We start from the raw sequence: 17,043 nt of genomic DNA, 5'->3' as shown, positions 1-17,043 counted from the left end.
CCACCTGCGTGGGATGCTCAACAACCGGGACCTTCCAATCGGACATCCCAACCAGTTACGCCCGTCCGACAGCCTCTCTACAATTTAAATTCACCACCTCAGCCAAGCCATACGGCCCCATTCTTGCAGCAAAGTCCATCGCTTGCTAAGAACCTCGAGCCTGTCACTCGTTTCCTTGTCGAGAAGGCAGGGCGGCCTCTAAACGAGTTTGAGGCAGCTGGCATTGTGGACTACATTCAGAAGAACGTGCAAGGTTCGCGTTTTTTTCTCCCAACATGCTGTATACACATGGACTCATGCTCAAACAGCAGATAAACCGGAGCCATTCCGGTTCTCGACATCTCCTTCGCGTGGATCATCTCCGACCCTTGGGTTCGGGACACCAAATGGTGCATCAGGCGACCCACACACGAAAAAGACGCTTTCGCGCAATCCCAACGGCGTATTGCGCTGGCAGGGCGCGGGTAGTGCCCGTCCGCGCAACCGATATCGATCGCCTGGGTTTGGGTCTCGGCCTCAAGGCCCTCGTATTGAGCTATCTCCTATCCGGACATCTTCCGCAACCGATACTAAACGCCGCCGTGTCGGCCATGAAGCCGAGTCTTCGACTGCACAGAAGTCTGCGCCCCCAGCACCGACGTCTACAATCGTTTTCCCAACTTCAAACTCTACTTCTCCTATCCATCCTGCAGTCAACGGGAAGACTCCGGTTCCACCAATACCTGTATCGACATTGGCTCCGGCTGCTCCTGTTACGCCGAAGGCGAATGGCGCGGCCACGCCTCGTTTACGCACCACAGGTCTTTCTGTAAAGCCCACGACCCCGGCTGTACCTTCACCTTTGCGACAAACGTGGAAGCAGAACGATTCACCGCCACAGCCTCCAACACGACCTACGCGTGCCGCAAACTATATGACGGGGCTCATCAAAGACGTCACTCCCCCCAAGAAACCTGACGTGTCGAACCCGTACCAGACTGCAAGTCCTGTAAAGATGCCTACTAGGAAGCCTCCCGTCAGACGTTCGCGCCCTCCAGTACAGAACAAGGAAAAACAGCAGAAGGAACCAGAAATGACCGCACAGGCGATCATTGAGGCGACAGTGCCGAAGGTTAGTGGAGAAATTGTGATTCAGGTCCAGGGCGCCAAGCTAATTATGTCGATTCCAGGGAAGCAAGCGCTCAAGACCTCCGCCAGAAATGGAGAGGCAAGAGAGACCAACTCGCGAAGTTCACGACTTACATGTCCCGGTGACCAACGGTCACAGCAAGGCTGCAAAGCCAGCTGTCACTGTTGAAGAAGTCTCAGATCAGGACGAAAGCCCTACCAAGAAGCGAAAGACAGCGAAACCTACTCCCGTTAGGCTGTCCGTGGAAGAGGTAGTGGAGGAGGTCGAGATGGTTCAGGACAAATCTACGGTTTTCACGCGGCCCACCGAGATCATCGAGCCGACTCAAGAGGCTACTTCGTCACCCGCGACGCCAAGCGCTTCGCCGTTCTCCTTGCTACACACTCCCTCTCCGGCTTCGCCGATGAAGACTGCGTTTGGAGCCAAGACATCAGCTCCTAGGCAATCATCCAAGTTGCGGTACAGTTACCACCCTGATAAGGAGACTGTGTCAGCTGAGGAGAAACCTGTGTCTGAGGAGTTAGCTCCGCCGCCTGCACCGTTGCTGGCATCCCGCAACCTTCCTAAGGGGATACAGACCACGTCCCTGAAGACGAAGTTGCCCCCCAAGGATGCTGTTGTGGCTATGGAGGTCGACGAACTGCCGAAGTATAGCTTCAAGCTTGCTGAGGCTGTCTATCCCGCTGGGCCCAGCCACGTCAAGGCTCGCATCGCAGTTACAAGCATGTCTGTGCTTTCCCTTCCTACCTTTGAGTTCAAACCAGTAGCGCCATCCACAAACGGGTTCAACTGGACTGCAGCAGGCATGAAAGCGCCTGCTGCTACCTCTGGTACTTGGTCATGTGGTACATGCATGCTGGCGAACCCTGACAGTGCCAAGGATAAGTGCACAGTCTGCGACGCCCCTAGATCGGGTGGTGCGTCAAAGCCTGTAGATGTGCCTCCCCAGAAGACATTCGACTGGTCAAAGACTGCTATCAAAGTTCCTCCAACTAAACCTGTTGGGAATTGGCTATGCGATACTTGCATGCTTTCTAATCCAGACAGTGTGAAGCTCAAATGCACTGTCTGTGATGCTCCCCGTCCTGGCGCTGCTACTGCTCCGGCTCCGGCCCCGGCTCCTACAGGTTTTGATTGGTCTGCTGCAGGGATGAAGGCCCCAGGCTCAACGACGGATATGTGGAGTTGTTCCGTCTGCATGCTGCAGTCGCCTACCAGCGCGACGAAGTGTACAGTTTGTGACACTCCTCGGGATACGATGGATTGAAGAAAGCGGCGTGGAGAACGAAGCTGGACATTAATGGATCCTCCACGTCAAGAGAGAACGAAACCTGCATAGCGTAATGTGATGCTTGATTGTCACCTGTAACTCATCAGCTTGTTGTCCTGTACCTCATTCCACTGGCGTTTGTTTTTATCCACTACCAACAAATTTTAGTTCATACATATTCCACCATTTCGTACAAAGCCACTCTAGCTTAGTTGTTATGTACATAACCAATGGAGGTGCGAGGGGAGGAGTTATTGGTCGTCAATACAGTGTGATCATGAGTGTTTTGCATGTTGAGTGAAGTCTAATCTGCGAGCGAGCGGTCTCAGGTCGGTACCATCGGGGGACGTCAGTTTCCGTTTAAGTTTATTGGGTGCATTGGCTTTGACGCCTGGTCCGGTACTGGCCGTGTCAACGTTACCATCGAGTTCCTCGAGGGGGCGGGAGGTTTGAGCGGCGGGTTTCGGGAGTTTGGAGGGATGCGATGGGTGTGGCAAGGCGAAAAAGTAAGCGTGGTTAAGAGCGTCTCTTGCGCTGATGCGCCGTCGTGGCTCATACACGAGGAACCTGCTAAGAAGATTCAGCGTGTCTCCAGACGCGGCGGTGAAGAGGTCGCGAAGGGGCGTTCTTGGGAACTGTCCTACTGGCACGTAATCTGGCAGTTTTGTGTGACCCTGGAAGACATGAGACACAAGCATGATATAGACCGTCGTACAAATACACACCGGCCAGTCCTCTTCTGTGGGCGTTCCAAGTGCCCGGAAGATGGTTTTGAGTTGGTCCATGTCGCTCTCACCGGGAAGGTACGGGGTTCTCAACATGAGCTCAGCGAATATACAGCCTACAGACCATATATCGACGGCCGAGCTATAGTACCGACAGCCGAACAGTAGTTCGGGTGGTCGATACCATCTGCGCAGCGCTGAGTGACGAACAAACATGATATGCGAATACACGCACCGAGTGATGACTTGACATGTCATTTTATGTCCTGGGTCTGCGAAATCTCTTGCCAGACCAAAATCAGCGATTTTGAGTTGTCCGTCAGATGCGATAAGCAAGTTGTTGGGCTTCAGATCCTGCAAGACCCCATGAGTGGTGAAAGGTTGGTGAAGAGTTTGACACGTACACGGTGAAGCATGAAGTTTCTATGGCAAAATTCAAGCCCACGCAAGGTCATCGCCATCCATGCCTTTATATCTGCGGGAAGGAAGACGAGTGACCGGTCCTGGATTATCATCTCAAGGTCGCTATCCAAGAACTCCAAAACTAAGTTAAGATTCGTTTTTGAAGAAAAGACGTCCAGAAGCTGCAACAAAGAGGGTCAGCGCTCATGAATGCGAAAGGCTGGGGTGGCGACGGACCTCGATGACATTCTGATGGTGAAGCTCTCGTAGATATTTGACCTCTCGGATGGCAGACATGTCGAGCCCATCTTTGAATTGTCCAACTTTTATCTTCTTGATAGCGACCTTACGGCTTGTTGATGCTTCTCGACCTGGCAGGAGTCAGAGAGAGACTCGTCGACTGGCACATGAGCTACCTCACCTTGGTACACGACAGCGTATGTACCCTCACCGACTTTCCGGTCTTTTACCCTGCAGCGTGATGAATCAACGACTTACCACTGCAAAAAGGAGCTTACCATCGTTTTTGCCTCTCCGTGTTGGCTTTTTCAACAGCGTCCATCAAGTTAAGATACTAAGTGGCAGTGACTGAAGTTGACTCGGCGTGGATCTATTGCAGTCTAATTGACCTAGGTTGATACTTACAGCTCTTTGCATAAAGGATGGCAGTTTCGCTTACTGTTACTTTGATCTCTGTCACGTTCGAGATCAAAGAGCTCCCTGTGCGACCACAATTTTTTGCACCAACGGTGGCTTCTTTGATAACTGCATTATTATTCAATAGCTATGTGAAAAGATCGACTATTCAATAATGTCCTAGAGGAAATACTAACGCTCGTGGATGGATTCACGTGCCACAAAGTTGATCACGGGAAGTCCACACGAAGTCCCTCACCCATTCCTCGAACACACTAGTCCTTTTTGCACGGTGGAGGTCGCTCCCCATACACATGAAGTACCATAAGCGGACACACACCTTCGAATTCCATCCTATCCGGCTCCTCAGTGTTGTTCCATAGGAGGTTCTCTCGCCCTGCATCCTCCTGCTGGCTGCTGATCATCGCCTTCAGTATCGTCGATGACAAATTCATGACGAAATTCCTTTTGATTAAGAGCATGAGCGTGGTGATACGGGGCAGGGAACGATTCTAGCAATAGAAAGGTGCGTTGAGGAAGTACAGGATGTCATTTATTTATGCAGGAGGATTGGTTGTTCGTGGGGGTAAATTATTATCTGGCATCCGGACCCGAGTCAAAGGTTGCTATGCTTAGATCCATTCCAAGCATCCATTCGCCATCATGCTTGCACTTGTGCCAATCGAATAACCCGATTTTTTTTGCATTGTTTCCGAAGTATCAAGTTCACCCCAGAGATGTCATAACACCCCCACTCTGCCGCATGGTATAAGTCGTGGACTCATACGTCCTCGCCTTCTTTGCCGCATCCGATGGCATTGTTGATGAAAACCTCGTCGAACGTTTCTCCAACGAGGTTCAGGTCGCCGAGGCCAGATGCTTCTACGGCTTCCAAATCATGGTGGAAAACATTCATTCCGAGACCTACTCACTCCTCATCGACGCTTATATCAAGGATCCCCGGCAGCGCGAATACCTTTTCGACGCCGTAGAAACTATTCCTTGCATCAAGTGTAAGGCTGACTGGGCACTCAAGTGGATTTCCGATCAACGTTCCACTTTCGCTGAGCGCTTGGTGGCGTTCGCTGCTGTCGAAGGCATCTTCTTCTCTGGCTCCTTCGCGTCTATCTTCTGGCTGAAGAAACGCGGTCTGATGCCTGGTCTTACGTTCTCCAATGAACTCATCAGCCGTGATGAGGGTATGCACACCGACTTTGCTTGCTTGCTCTTCAGCCATCTCGAGCGTTGGCCACACCCCGACACCTGTGAAGTGTATCATTACTCGGGCTGTCACTAATCGAGCAGGAGTTCCTGACGGGTCCGTCATTGCCGTCATCTTGTCCTTCTTATGCTGACTATCTTTCCAGATGCTCTCCCTGTTGGTCTCATTGGCATGAATGCCAAGCTCATGTGCCAGTACATCGAGTTTGTCGCAGATCGCTTACTGGTGTCGCTGGGCAACGACAAGGTGTACAATGCCACCAACCCCTTCGACTTCATGGACATGATCTCGCTACAGGGAAAGACGAACTTCTTCGAAAAGCGTGTATCAGACTACTCAAAGGCGAACGTCAACCACACGAATGCCAAGACCGACCAGGCAACAAGCAAACTTCGTGAGTATACAATCTACCTCGTAGGCTTCGTGTCTGACAATGTATCCTCCAGCTCTTTGGAAGAAGACTTCTAGATATGTTTTTGCGTCTTGTTGATTGCATAGTTTATACTTTCCCCATTTGCTACACCACACCCATCATGTTCATCAGCGTCAAACTCTCCCGCATATGTTCTAGATATGACAAGTATCATTATCGACCCTGTATTGTAGTGTTATCACTAGGTTCAATTCCAATATCAACGATTCATTGCACAGAACAGCGTTCAGAAAATACAAGTACACCACGTGAGTTCGCGACGCAAATAGTATCGTACTGATGGTGATCGGGGGAACAATCCTCAGCTAGTGTTATCACGAGGTGAGGTGAGTGGATGTTCTTGAATCTGAAATTGTTTCAACTACCGCAGCGTGGGCGAGTTTTGAAAAGTCACTGTAGTTTAATATGCAATACACTGTAAGCAGAAGGAGAACAAACAACAAGTTGATCAGTACTCGGTCCTTGTTGTGAGCTGGCATTGACCTTGCTTCATAGGGTATATCTTAGGTGCAATCTGCCGGCATTGTACAATTATGACGCAGATATCATCTGTTCAAAAGAGGATTTCAGGTGGGTAGGTTCTTCACTGCGAGCTGGCATTGACCTTGCTTCACCACGTAGATCTTAGGTGTCAATCTGCTGGCATTGTATCAAATATCATCTGTTCAAAAGAGGATTTCAGGTGGGTATTAGGTTTTTCACTGCGTGCTGGCATCAACCTTGCTTCACCACGTAAATCTTAGGTGTCAATCTGCCGGTATTGTACAATCACGATGCGGATATCATCTGTTCAAAAGAAGATTTCAGGTGAATAGGTTCTTCACATAAAAGCAAGCCGTCTTCCTACTGTCCCCTTCAGATTTATTCGATCCCACATCGCATCCTTACAAACAATGCGTTTCCCCTTTGTCCTTGCTGTTGTTGCTGCTTTGGCAACATCAATATCTGCCAGTGACGCTGAGGCTGAAAAATGTGATGCCTTTTGCTGGAAAAACAAAGACTGCTGGACCTGCTCGCAACCCCACAACTGCGTGAGTATTGTTTGCGTCCATGGACTTAACCACGCGACTCACCGGTGTGGCAGATTTTTCTCTTTTGCAATCGGTGCTACGACGATGGATTCGAAGGTTAAGCGAGCAGTTGTAGCTATTCTTCTTGCACTGATTGCAACCCAGAACCATCGTCGTGCGGGTATACAACACCCTGGGGAGATGTTATAACCCTCGGCTGAGAGACCCTCTCCTCCCAGTCCTTCGAGAGCCTGAGGGTAAGTGTAGCCTCCTGTACTATGTTCCTGACGAGGCCTCAATATAGCACCCTCTCCAGATGTCCTGACTGAGGCTTAGAAATCGAGCATCTCCGTATGTTTCTGCGACGTCAGCGAGTGTGACGGCAGATGTATTCTAGAGCCTCTGGAGTTCTTTTTTTTCATCTTTCCATCTTTCTCGATACTTCCATAGCACAATTTGTAACTAGGCGGAGGTGTTAAAAAAACTGAAGCGCTACCACGGTGTGAGTACGCATAACAGACCAAGAGCAGTCATTGAATCATGAATGCGTTCCTAGTTTTTGTACACGCTCTCATCGTCGCAAAGCTCAGGTAACGGGCTCTTGGCCTTACACGACTTCAAGTTATACTCATTTTCGCTACGAGGCATGGGCTGAGGCATTGGAACTGTGAGCTCCCCTTTGTCACTTTCCTCCATGATGATGGATCCTTCAGACTAGCTTGTCAGCCTGGTGACCTGGTCGTAGAGGTTATAACCCCGAGGCTTGCGTGTCATCAAACGCAGCATTTAAAACCGAGTGTTTAAGCTTTTAAAACGAGACTACAAATCTGGGTCGTAAGTACTTCAGTCATATTCCACGTATTCAAGTGTTTGAGATGTCTTCTATTCCAAGATCTAGCAGCAGAACAATTTGATCAGAACATGTCGATCAACTCAGCAACAAACTACTAACGCGTCGTGCCATTAACCATACTGCACCGATGTGAAAGTAGAAGAACGAGTCACTGTAGTTCACTGCTGTGCCACGAGTCACTCAGTGAACACAAAAAGGAGACCTGCTATGCCGGTGAGTCACGTGGTTAAATCCAGGACGTAAACTACTCATACTGACGCATTTATGGCTCCCGCAGTTTGCGCAGTCTGATCCACGCACGCAAAATACGCATCCCGCACGGTCAGCGACACTGGCAGATATCGATGCTGTCAAAGCAACAACGACAGCGAGGACAAAGGTTAAACGCATTGTTCGTGAGGATGTGATATAGGATCAAATGTATCTGAAGGGGACAATAGGAAGACGCCTTGCTTTTATGTGCTGAAGGTCGTTTTTCATTGTGATGTAGGAAGAACCTATCCACATGAAATCCCCTTTGAACAGATGATATCTGCAATGCCAACTGAGGTCTAGATCAACGTTCTCGGCAAAATTGACCCGTCTGAGTAAGTCGTACAGGAAGTCTGGCTCGACGTCAGGGATGATGGGCAGGATGTTATTTGGAAGGTGACGCGCACCACTACTTACATACAGCAACGCTTACGCGTCGATAATGTTGAGGTGTCTCAGCTGCAAATGTATGTTTCGTGACTGGTAGCAAGTACACGGAAGCGATTTAAGGAAGCAGAAGTGTTTCAAATGGTTGTGGAGGTTTTTGAGACCATCTTCGAGAATCTAGGTGTGCATCATGATCATCTTGTTTCATTTCGGAATCATCCCGCAACTCGAAGTTGAACACACCGAGCGCTGTTCATCCACCTGCACTGAGCCCATAGCAATTGCGTTACTTGTCAAAAGATGCACATGACATGTAAAGCTTGGGGCTGAGAGAGAAGTCGGTTTACTTGTTACCTTCCGTCTTCTTACCTTTCTTTCTCGGCCTCTCTACATCATCTTGATCCTCGACCTCACGTGGTACAGTAGCACTCCCGCCTTCCACAACTACTTTTTGCTTTTCCTGCGTCATGACCTTCTGCACGACCGTCTCCCACATTACGTCGTTAATCCCCTTCGCCTTCCCAAGTTGTTCTCTCAAATTCTCGATCTCAGCTTCAAGCTCGGCAACGCGCGCACTCGATGCCTCTGATGTGCCCATGGCATTGGGTTGTACGAAAAACGCATAGTCCCGTTGGAACTCGGCTTCGGGGTAGTCATACGCGCTTGGTATGCCTCCAGGGGTCTTGGACGAATATGAGCATAAGGGAAGCACCACGGAAGAGATACTTACCTCGTCCTGCACAGGAAGCATCATCATCACCTCATGCGCCTCCCTTGCCTTGGTATCCTTCGTGCGATGGAACGGCACAACAGGGTGCACGGGGATGACGTCCTTCGCATCAGCGGAGCTCCCGAGGTTGAGGGACAGGCTAATGTGCCCGACGAGGTCCGGTGGCTTCAGCATGGTAGCGAGATGGGATATTGACAGGCCCTTGTGTGTCGAGATGGTACGCAGGAGCTGGTGGGAGGCGATGTCGTAGAGGTGGATGAGCCCCGCGGCGGTGCCCACAAGAAGAAGCGAGCTAGTAAAGGAGATAGTGAGGGCTGTTATCGGTTGGCTGATTCGAGACGTGTTAGCTAGCCATACGCATAATAGAGTGCATGGAGAAGGCATACTCGACTGATATAAGTCGTTTTCGACTGCTGCTGCTTGTCCTCATCGGCGACGCGGATGATATCGCTGACGCCTGCGCCTCCAACGGCTTCAATCGTCTGACCAGCGTGTTTTTCAGTTCGCTGGCGGAAAAGATTGACTTGGTATATGGAGCCATCTGGTGATGCAGCGAAAAACAAGCGTTCGGTGATGTCCCAAACCGCTGACGATATGGGTTTCGGGAAGTGGAAGGTGGTCAACAAGGATTGAGAAGACAGATCCCAGAGCTTTATGTCTGAGGTAAATGAAGGAAACCGTGGCTGGATAGACGAACTCACTTTGACACTATGGTCCAAGGACGCGGTGAGGACACGACAAGTAGGGAATGCGCCGAGGCCGCAAACGATGTCTTTTACGGGTAGGGTGTGGTCTGATAGTGTACAATATGGCGTCGGAAGTTCATTTTGCGCATCATCGTCGACAAGTCTTATACCAACATTACTGTCAGCAACGCACCAACAAAAAAAAATTGGAACGGACCTTGCCACGGACCAGACACTGACACCAGAGTCATCACTGCCTGAGATAAGGGCAGCACCGTCATGTGTGAATTTGAGGACATTAACGTGGCGGTAATGGGCGTCCCAAGAGTTGTACAATATGCCTGACGCGACCTACTGTCGAAATTTAAGTCAGGGACACCACCTGATATATTAGTATCTCTGACGCGCCTCCCACAGATATATTCGACCTTGGGTCGTTCCCCCTGCGCAGAAACTTCCCGAATTATCTAGCGCAATGCACGAAAGCCTCTCAGGTAAGACTATTTTAAGAGCGAGTTGGTCCTACGATGCAATGAGAAAGATCAAAGCCATGTCATAGAAATAAGATGTACCTTTTGGAAGTTGTAAACATTTAGGATGGATTTGTCCTGTTGTGCGGCGAGGATGAACCCTCCTTGGCCGTCGCGCGTTTCGATGAATGAAGTACAGTGCGGCGCAGAGCTGGATTGCTTGAAGGACGCGAGCGACGTACCGGTCTGTATATCATGGAGAACGATTGAGCCTGAGCCAGATGCGGAGGGCTGGGGTGCAGTAGCACATAGGATGACTTCCTGCAGAATCATTTCAGAGATGCGTCAATATTTAATTTGCATAAAATATTTCATAAGTAGCAGCCGTGGGAATTCTTATTTCCCCTATGACTCCTACTTCAGAAATTTACAATAGCCTAACTTACTTGTAAATTCGTTGTACTACAACGACGTTCGACGAATACGCAAGTAGAATCCAAGTTAATTATGAGCACCAAAGAAAGTTTTTGAAAGACTGAGAAAGTGTTAGAACTTCGAGGAGCAACCCCCAAAAGGCAAATGACTTCGAAGAGGCTTCGGAGGCAATAGAATGTCATAGACTCTGCACTTGTTCTGCACCGTCATCATATTGTTCTTGTAGTCTATCTGCCTAGATTCTTGTATTTGTACTGGCCTCGACGTTTGTGAACCTACATTCACCATGGCCAACAACCTTTACGAAACACTTGGCTTGACCAGAGATACTACTCCAGACCAGAGTATGTAGTCAGTGCTAAGTCGAGTCCTGCATACTCACAACCCGAACACAGTTCGCAAGGCTTACAGGAGGAAAGCTTTAGAAACCCACCCTGATCGCTTGCCTCAGGGAGCTTCTGCAGCAGAGAAATCTATGTCAGAGGAGATGTTCCGCAAGGTAACCTTTTCCCGCTCATTCAGTCCTTTCGTACAACTCATCAAGTATTTTAGGTCAACAACGCTTACGAAATCCTCAGCGACCCAGAAACCCGCAGGGTTCGTGTCAGTTGTATTATTGTACATTTTATTCTAATTATTTTGCAGGCTTATGACCAGTACGGAATATGGCCTCCTCCAACTGTCCAGGACAGTTACGCTCAGGGCAACTGGCGAGGTCCTACTAGAGGGCCCTTCCAAGACCCATCTTATCAGGACCCTTTTTCCCAACACCCATTTTTCGGTCGCAGCCATCAAGCAGACCCATTCGGTTTCTTCGCTCCTCAGGGTCATCCGCAATTCCATGGCTTTACAGATCCTTTTGTTCTCTTCAATCAGATTTTTGGAGACCTCCACCGAGCCTTTTCCAGAGATCCCTTCGGTGATCCATTCGGGCATCGAGATGATGGCTTCTTTGGTCGAGGGTTCATGTCTCCAACATCTATGCCTCACATCACGAGTTCGCCCTTTGATTTCCTCACCGGCGGCAACGTAAATGCGTACGGCTCTTCTTCTCGTGGTGGCCTTCACTGGTGGTGCCCCAAATGGCTCTGGATGGGTTTCTCAGAGTTACACGACTTCCACCGTGAATGGCGTCACGCAAACCAAAGCTGTCCGTAGAGATTCACAGGTAAGTGATACTTGTCTATCTATCTTGACAATCGTTCATCGTTCATCTAGGGCAACGAGCATGTCACCTACTCATACGCGGATGGTACCGAACGCCGCTTGATCAATGGGGTCGAGCAACCCTCACACTCTATCCCTCGTAACAACCGCGCAATCGCCCCGCCGCCAAGTGAAGACCCTCCTCCGCCATATGACGCATATTCTGCCCCACCCGCAGGTTCACGGGGCCATCATTCCAATTCTCGAAACTACGCAAGGCATCCTCAATCTCAATATCCCTATCCCGCACGCGATTATTCCTCGAAGCAACCGCAGGCGCCCTACGCCTCGCAATATGCGGATCCGAATTCATCTGGTGCGTACTACAGTTTGCGTGACTCGAAAGAGTAATTGCTTACGTGGCTGTTCTTTTCTTTAACAGGGCATCACAACAAGTACAACAGCCGTGGTGAAGACGAGGCACAGGGTGGGTCTGCGTGGAGGTTTTGGAAATGAGTCATCATATGGTCGAGATGACGAAGTTACTTGTCCGAAGAATAATGAGTGTTCCGCATACCTGACTGCTTCCACTATATTGTTTCATGATCTTGTATACTCTCGCGATGTATTGTTGTCTGTATGTTTTCCTCTGCTAGTGCTAGCCTTAGTACGTTTTCCGTTCCCAGAGAACTCGCCTCATTCCCCTGAAGTAGCAGGGCTGCTATCAATGCAAGAATTATCTTTGCTCATTCACAGTCGAAAATCGTGGATCGTATTACAATATGCACTCCTAGCGTGATAAATCCATAATCGATACTACATCCTCCCTCCTCACAACCCTTCAAAGAAGGACAAGTCTTGCGCAGTCAACCCACCCGTCTGAATAGGCTTCGCAGGCTGGTCTCTCCGCTCGCGACGACGACGACGACGACGAGAGCAATGCAAACGACGAGAGCGGCTGTGACAATGGCACAGGTGGTGGAGACGGCGACAGCTGGCGCACCATCGCAGAGTGCACCATCGGCGGCGGGGACGCAAACCTCGGCGGGGACAGCGGTGCATCCCCATCGCACAGCAAATCCATATCTCGACCAAACGATGCAGAAGCAGACGGCGGTGGCAGCACGGGGTGCTTGGGCTGCGCACGCGGCGGGGACGGGGACGGCCACTGCCCACGCTGTGTAGCAGCATGATCGAGCAAGCTCTGCGTGCGTTGGTGCATGGACATGCCAGACAGCGGACTCGTCGTCCCCGCTCCTCCAACCACCTTTGAGGGCTTTGCTGGGACGGGTGGCGGGGATGGCGTGCGTATCTGCGAAGACGTTACGAATTCGTCAAAGTCGTCGAAAGACATGGACGTCGAGGACTTGGAGGAGTTCAGCGCTTGCGCAGAGGATGGCGAATTGAGGGATGAGTCGATGGATTCGCGTGCGGGGAAGTGGTTTGTGCGAGGGAAAGCGGAGAAAGCGGAGAATGAGTCGTCATCGTCGTCATCGTCATATGTGGTCGCTGACCAGCCGGTGTTTGGGGATGATGTAGAAGTAGCTACCGACGTGGGATGCACGGTGGGCCGTGGGGTTTGCGGTGGTGAGACAAGGGGGTGGTGGCAGGAGTGGTGGTATCGAGAGAGTAGAAGGCGCCTTCGGCGGCGGCAGGAGCTGAAAGGGGGAGTGCTGTTCTCGAGGATGGTGGAGGTGGCGAGGGTATCGTAGGCTGGCATGTTAGAGGGTTGCGTAAGCAAAGAAAGATGCATTGATCGGTGGAGAAGATTGTTTCAGAGGTACTGCTGGGCTGTGCGGACGCGAGAACGATGTCCCAGTCACTGGGGACAACGGTGGCGGCAGGAATAGAGCACGAGCCGAAGAAGGCTGTGGAGAACCACGCGCGGGCTCCAGAGTGATGCCCAAGCCACTTAAACCAGCGACGGAATGAGGTCGGCTGGTGTTCACAGATGGAGGTTTTGGTGGTGGTGCGAGTGGGGGTGGAAGCTTTGTAGGCAATGGTCTTGGATTTGAATTGATGAGACTCGAAAGCGCTTTCAGCTGGGCATCGTCCGTGTCGTCGTCGGGGTCATGTGCACTAGGCACGATATCGGAAAGGAAGTCGAGATCGTCTGTGGACAGAGCAAGAGATTTGCGCTCAGATCCAGTACTCTTGACGCGTGAGAAACGGTTCAGGAAGCGCGAAACGGCTGATGGCGCAGGTGTGGCCGCTGGTATCACGATTTCAGGAGCTGTGGATGAGCTGGCTACTGGGGACGAAGGTATGAAGACAGTTGGCGTGCGAGCAGGAGAAACATCGCGTCTCTCTGGCACCGGGGGCTTCGTACTTTCGACGCTAGAACGCGCGGATATAGGCGGTGATCGTGGATTCTCTACCCTTGCGTCTGTGGAAAGTATTGACGATGATGCCTTGCGGTTCCAGAACGAGAGCAACCCTCCACCAGGTTTCTTTGATTGATTTGCGTCAGAGATGGCAGCGCGTTCGTCTTTTTCTAGGATTCGCCACCCCACTGGAGTATCGTCCACAGTAGCATCTTTCCTAGCTTTGACTGATTTCTCCCAGTCTGCTGACCCTTTGGAACTAAGGAGGAGGGCCATCGGGCTCTTACGTGTCAAAGACATGTGCCTCGTGAGCTTGAGAGCGTTATTCACCGCTTTCGCAGTGGCTGTCTGTGAGAACTGTATTGGAGGGGGCAGAACTATGTCCTCAGGGACTAGGTCATTTAATAAAACCGTACTAAAGTAAGAGGCATGTAAATTGCACCGAAGAGAGATACCAGATTATGTACATACATGTTCTCAAGGCCATCAAAACCAGACCTCCAGTTGCTCTGAACAGCATCTGAGTCCGACTCTATTTCTGGCCAGAGCTCACCAGAGACTTCTTGGCACTTCTGAATGAGAGCTGCCAGAATTTCGGGAGGCTAGACTCTAATTAGCAAAGTCGGCGCGTGTGACGACCATTCATACCACTGCACGGTTCAACTTCTCTTTCTCTTGTCTCGCCGCTTCCCACTCGTCTGGTGGCTCCTCAACATTGACAGACACCTCCGGTACAGATGTTTCTGCCCAAGCTGCACCCCACTCATCGGCATCATCCGTTGAGACAGTTACTGGATCTGCCCATGCTTCACCATCGTCCTCAGTCTCCTCATCTTCCTCCTTAGCGGATGCGCCGACTTCAAAACCGCTAGGAACTGGGGGAATAACTTCGACTGCTGGTGACGCTAGCTGAGGCTCCGCAGCATCCGGGAGAACAAGTGCGGCAACGCTGTCCTCTTCGCTGGCTGTGGCAGCAGCGGGTACGGGACATATGTCTTCCTCTTCGGTTTCTGACTCGACTACAGCGTCTATTTTTCCCTGACGAGAAAGGTTTATCTTTGCGTACGTCGAAGAGCCCCATGCGCCACTGCCATCGATGGAAGAAGTCCAGAGGGCGTTGCTGGTTTGAGATGGCTCTGGCCACTGTGCATTATTACTTGCGGACCATGATGGAAGTCCTATATCTTCCTCTTGATCGTGGGTTTCATCGTCAACAGTAGATGACCATGACAGTGTTGGAATGGGTTTCTTTTGTTGATCGCTTGACTGCTCCCAATTTGTGGCCCAAGGGTTGTCCATAGCAAGCAGAAACGCCGAGCCGTTTCAAGCTGCCACTGAATAAGCAAGTTTCAGTCGTTCACTCGCGACTCTGGACAGACTCCAGTTTGCCTAGGAGGCACCTATACATACCCTGATGCTAAAGTCGAGCTAGAAGACCTAATAGGTCTGTCCGTGGCGAGTCGTGGGAAGACTTCTTGGCATACTAAGTTGAACCAACCAATATTGAACGTTTGACAAGTCAACGTTTCAACATTTGGTCAACATCAACTGTGCCATAGGTAGTGATCGAGGAAATCCATCATACTGATATCGACTTTCTCGACTTCGACCTATGGAAGGTACAAGGACTTACATTTACCCATTGGGTCATTGGGCACGAAGGCGGAGTCAAGCTGATTTCATCACGGCTTTGGCTCCCCAATATGTTCACGGATCCATGGCCTACTGAGCGCCTGATCGGCTCGACTCATCATCGTTGTGCAACGTTCTGCTGCCAGACTGCTGGTGAGTGCAACCTTGGCGAACCTAACGGCGACCTTTCCGAAACTACAGCTATTTGTCTTTGTGGGCTGTGCTTGTGAAGATCGAGTCCTGCCTACATCTCTGACACCCAAAGTTATCGCCATATTAATGTTCTCAAATTCACCTATGAAAGTACTGCCCTTATTTCAGGCAGTGATGACTCTGGTGTTAGCGTCAAATTTGTGGCAAGGTCCGTTGTAAATTTATTGGTGTTACTGTCGTGTTGATAGCACAATGGTGGTTCCAAGTTTAGACTTGTCGACGATGACACGCAAAATGAACTTCCGACGCCGTAATCAGAGCACACCCTACCATAAAAGACATCGTTCGTCAAGCCGTGCACAAGCTTTTTGTAATTGCTGAACTTCTGATGGACGATAATCCGGACCGTGCTCATTTCCGCCATACTGTGTTAGAAAAAGCTGAGTGCTTACTTGGATGGAATGTGGTGGCCAGAAGGATGGTTACGGCAGGCCAGCGTCGGAATGAATGCAGGGGAAAGACTTTAAGCTATCCATCAAGTGCGTCCCGGCGCTGCTTGTTTTCTCACATAAATATTACAGCATAAATGCAAAGCCCAGGGCCGACGCCACCTGCATCCGCCACGTCCATCGAGGTCAAAGGCTATTAATCATATAACCATTTGATACAGCTCGACCTCTTCAAACACCTCCGCAGACTTACCATAAGTCAGGAAACCTGCATTCATCGCCGAGGCGCCTCAGCTCAACTCTGAACTTAATCGACATTGACCTAGAATCAAGGTTTTGCTGAAGGAACATAGATCAACGGAATTGCAACAATCATGAAAGTTGAAACATACACAGGCGATACAACCAACGACTTGAAGAATTGTGTTGATTGACTCCTTCACAAGAGTCGTCGGACATGTTGACTAAGTCCCTCGGCGGCTGGGATTGCTGTTTCTCGACGGCAGAGCTCAGGGCTTCCCTGACAACGGTTGCGTTCGGAGACACTTTATACTGTTCGAGAGTAGCATCAAAAGGGTCGACGGACTCCTGCTGGGCCTGAAGAGACTTAGTCTCCCCTGTCAGGACCGATAGAAGGAAGATAGCTGAAGATAGAAGGAGCGTTCGAAAATAATGATAGTAGCTAATTGACGGATAATA

At 50.3% G+C, this 17,043-nt stretch overlaps 6 protein-coding genes across 6 annotated transcripts; 3 read left to right on the top strand and 3 right to left on the bottom strand.

The window, feature by feature from the left end:
- Positions 1–132: 132 nt before the first annotated feature.
- On the top strand, positions 133–2,396 carry EDB91DRAFT_1048901 (uncharacterized protein; the record flags this gene model as incomplete). The annotated part of the gene is made up of 3 exons (XM_041313436.1): positions 133–259; positions 309–1,111; positions 1,170–2,396. Coding segments are annotated over 3 exons (2,157 nt in total), but the record flags the coding sequence as incomplete, so codon positions are not given.
- A 139-nt stretch (positions 2,397–2,535) lies between these two features.
- EDB91DRAFT_110280 (CMGC/CDK/CDK7 protein kinase) lies at positions 2,536–4,251 on the bottom strand. Its single transcript, XM_041317300.1, has 7 exons — positions 4,045–4,251; positions 3,948–3,997; positions 3,764–3,897; positions 3,529–3,708; positions 3,360–3,478; positions 3,125–3,311; positions 2,536–3,073 (listed from the first exon to the last, which is right to left on the bottom strand). The coding sequence occupies exons 1-7, from the start codon at positions 4,086–4,088 to the stop codon at positions 2,675–2,677; spliced, it is 1,113 nt and encodes a 370-aa protein (XP_041179966.1). The 5' UTR covers positions 4,089–4,251; the 3' UTR covers positions 2,536–2,674.
- An 809-nt stretch (positions 4,252–5,060) lies between these two features.
- On the top strand, positions 5,061–5,852 carry EDB91DRAFT_1345466 (putative ribonucleotide reductase R2 subunit; the record flags this gene model as incomplete). Its single annotated transcript, XM_041325849.1, has 2 exons — positions 5,061–5,361; positions 5,530–5,852. 2 exons carry the CDS (start codon positions 5,061–5,063, stop codon positions 5,850–5,852), a joined length of 624 nt encoding a protein of 207 aa, XP_041179965.1.
- A 2,810-nt stretch (positions 5,853–8,662) lies between these two features.
- On the bottom strand, positions 8,663–10,538 carry EDB91DRAFT_1236127 (WD40-repeat-containing domain protein; the record flags this gene model as incomplete). The annotated part of the gene is made up of 7 exons (XM_041321412.1): positions 8,663–9,001; positions 9,050–9,377; positions 9,461–9,699; positions 9,751–9,898; positions 9,953–10,086; positions 10,144–10,257; positions 10,308–10,538. 7 exons carry the CDS (start codon positions 10,536–10,538, stop codon positions 8,663–8,665), a joined length of 1,533 nt encoding a protein of 510 aa, XP_041179964.1.
- Positions 10,539–10,817: 279 nt separating this feature from the next.
- On the top strand, positions 10,818–12,521 carry EDB91DRAFT_1118463 (uncharacterized protein). The gene is made up of 7 exons (XM_041318088.1): positions 10,818–10,984; positions 11,036–11,139; positions 11,193–11,237; positions 11,286–11,710; positions 11,748–11,808; positions 11,859–12,162; positions 12,229–12,521. Exons 1-7 carry the CDS (start codon positions 10,927–10,929, stop codon positions 12,300–12,302), a joined length of 1,071 nt encoding a protein of 356 aa, XP_041179963.1. The 5' UTR covers positions 10,818–10,926; the 3' UTR covers positions 12,303–12,521.
- Positions 12,522–13,242: 721 nt separating this feature from the next.
- EDB91DRAFT_110137 (uncharacterized protein) lies at positions 13,243–15,649 on the bottom strand. Its single transcript, XM_041317250.1, has 4 exons — positions 15,521–15,649; positions 14,759–15,444; positions 14,582–14,712; positions 13,243–14,525 (listed from the first exon to the last, which is right to left on the bottom strand). The coding sequence occupies exons 2-4, from the start codon at positions 15,407–15,409 to the stop codon at positions 13,508–13,510; spliced, it is 1,800 nt and encodes a 599-aa protein (XP_041179962.1). The 5' UTR covers positions 15,410–15,444; positions 15,521–15,649; the 3' UTR covers positions 13,243–13,507.
- Between the last annotated feature and the right edge of the window lie 1,394 nt (positions 15,650–17,043).

Source organism: Suillus paluster, assembly GCF_016628075.1.
Source record: "Suillus paluster strain FC165 chromosome Unknown EDB91scaffold_12, whole genome shotgun sequence".
NCBI lineage: Eukaryota > Fungi > Basidiomycota > Agaricomycetes > Boletales > Suillaceae > Suillus > Suillus paluster.
Note: the sequence above shows the minus strand (reverse complement) of the source record. Positions and strands in the feature narration are given on the sequence as shown.

What these genes read in the sequence shown, in the direction of transcription:
- EDB91DRAFT_1118463 (XM_041318088.1), top strand. Translation starts at nt 10,927, where the DNA reads ATGGCCAACAACCTTTACGAAACACTTGGCTTGACCAGAGATACTACT. An exon ending in CTGTCCGTAGAGATTCACAG is followed by an intron (nt 11,809 to 11,858) that starts GTAAGTGATACT and finishes TCGTTCATCTAG; the next exon opens with GGCAACGAGCATGTCACCTA. An exon ending in TGCGGATCCGAATTCATCTG is followed by an intron (nt 12,163 to 12,228) that starts GTGCGTACTACA and finishes TTTCTTTAACAG; the next exon opens with GGCATCACAACAAGTACAAC.
- EDB91DRAFT_110280 (XM_041317300.1), bottom strand. Translation starts at nt 4,088, where the DNA reads ATGGACGCTGTTGAAAAAGCCAACACGGAGAGGCAAAAACGATG. An exon ending in ACGGAGAGGCAAAAACGATG is followed by an intron (nt 3,998 to 4,044) that starts GTAAGCTCCTTT and finishes ATCACGCTGCAG; the next exon opens with GGTAAAAGACCGGAAAGTCG. An exon ending in ACCATCAGAATGTCATCGAG is followed by an intron (nt 3,709 to 3,763) that starts GTCCGTCGCCAC and finishes TCTTTGTTGCAG; the next exon opens with CTTCTGGACGTCTTTTCTTC.
- EDB91DRAFT_110137 (XM_041317250.1), bottom strand. Translation starts at nt 15,409, where the DNA reads ATGGACAACCCTTGGGCCACAAATTGGGAGCAGTCAAGCGATCAACAA. An exon ending in AGAAGTTGAACCGTGCAGTG is followed by an intron (nt 14,713 to 14,758) that starts GTATGAATGGTC and finishes ATTAGAGTCTAG; the next exon opens with CCTCCCGAAATTCTGGCAGC. An exon ending in TTTGATGGCCTTGAGAACAT is followed by an intron (nt 14,526 to 14,581) that starts GTATGTACATAA and finishes CTCTTACTTTAG; the next exon opens with TACGGTTTTATTAAATGACC.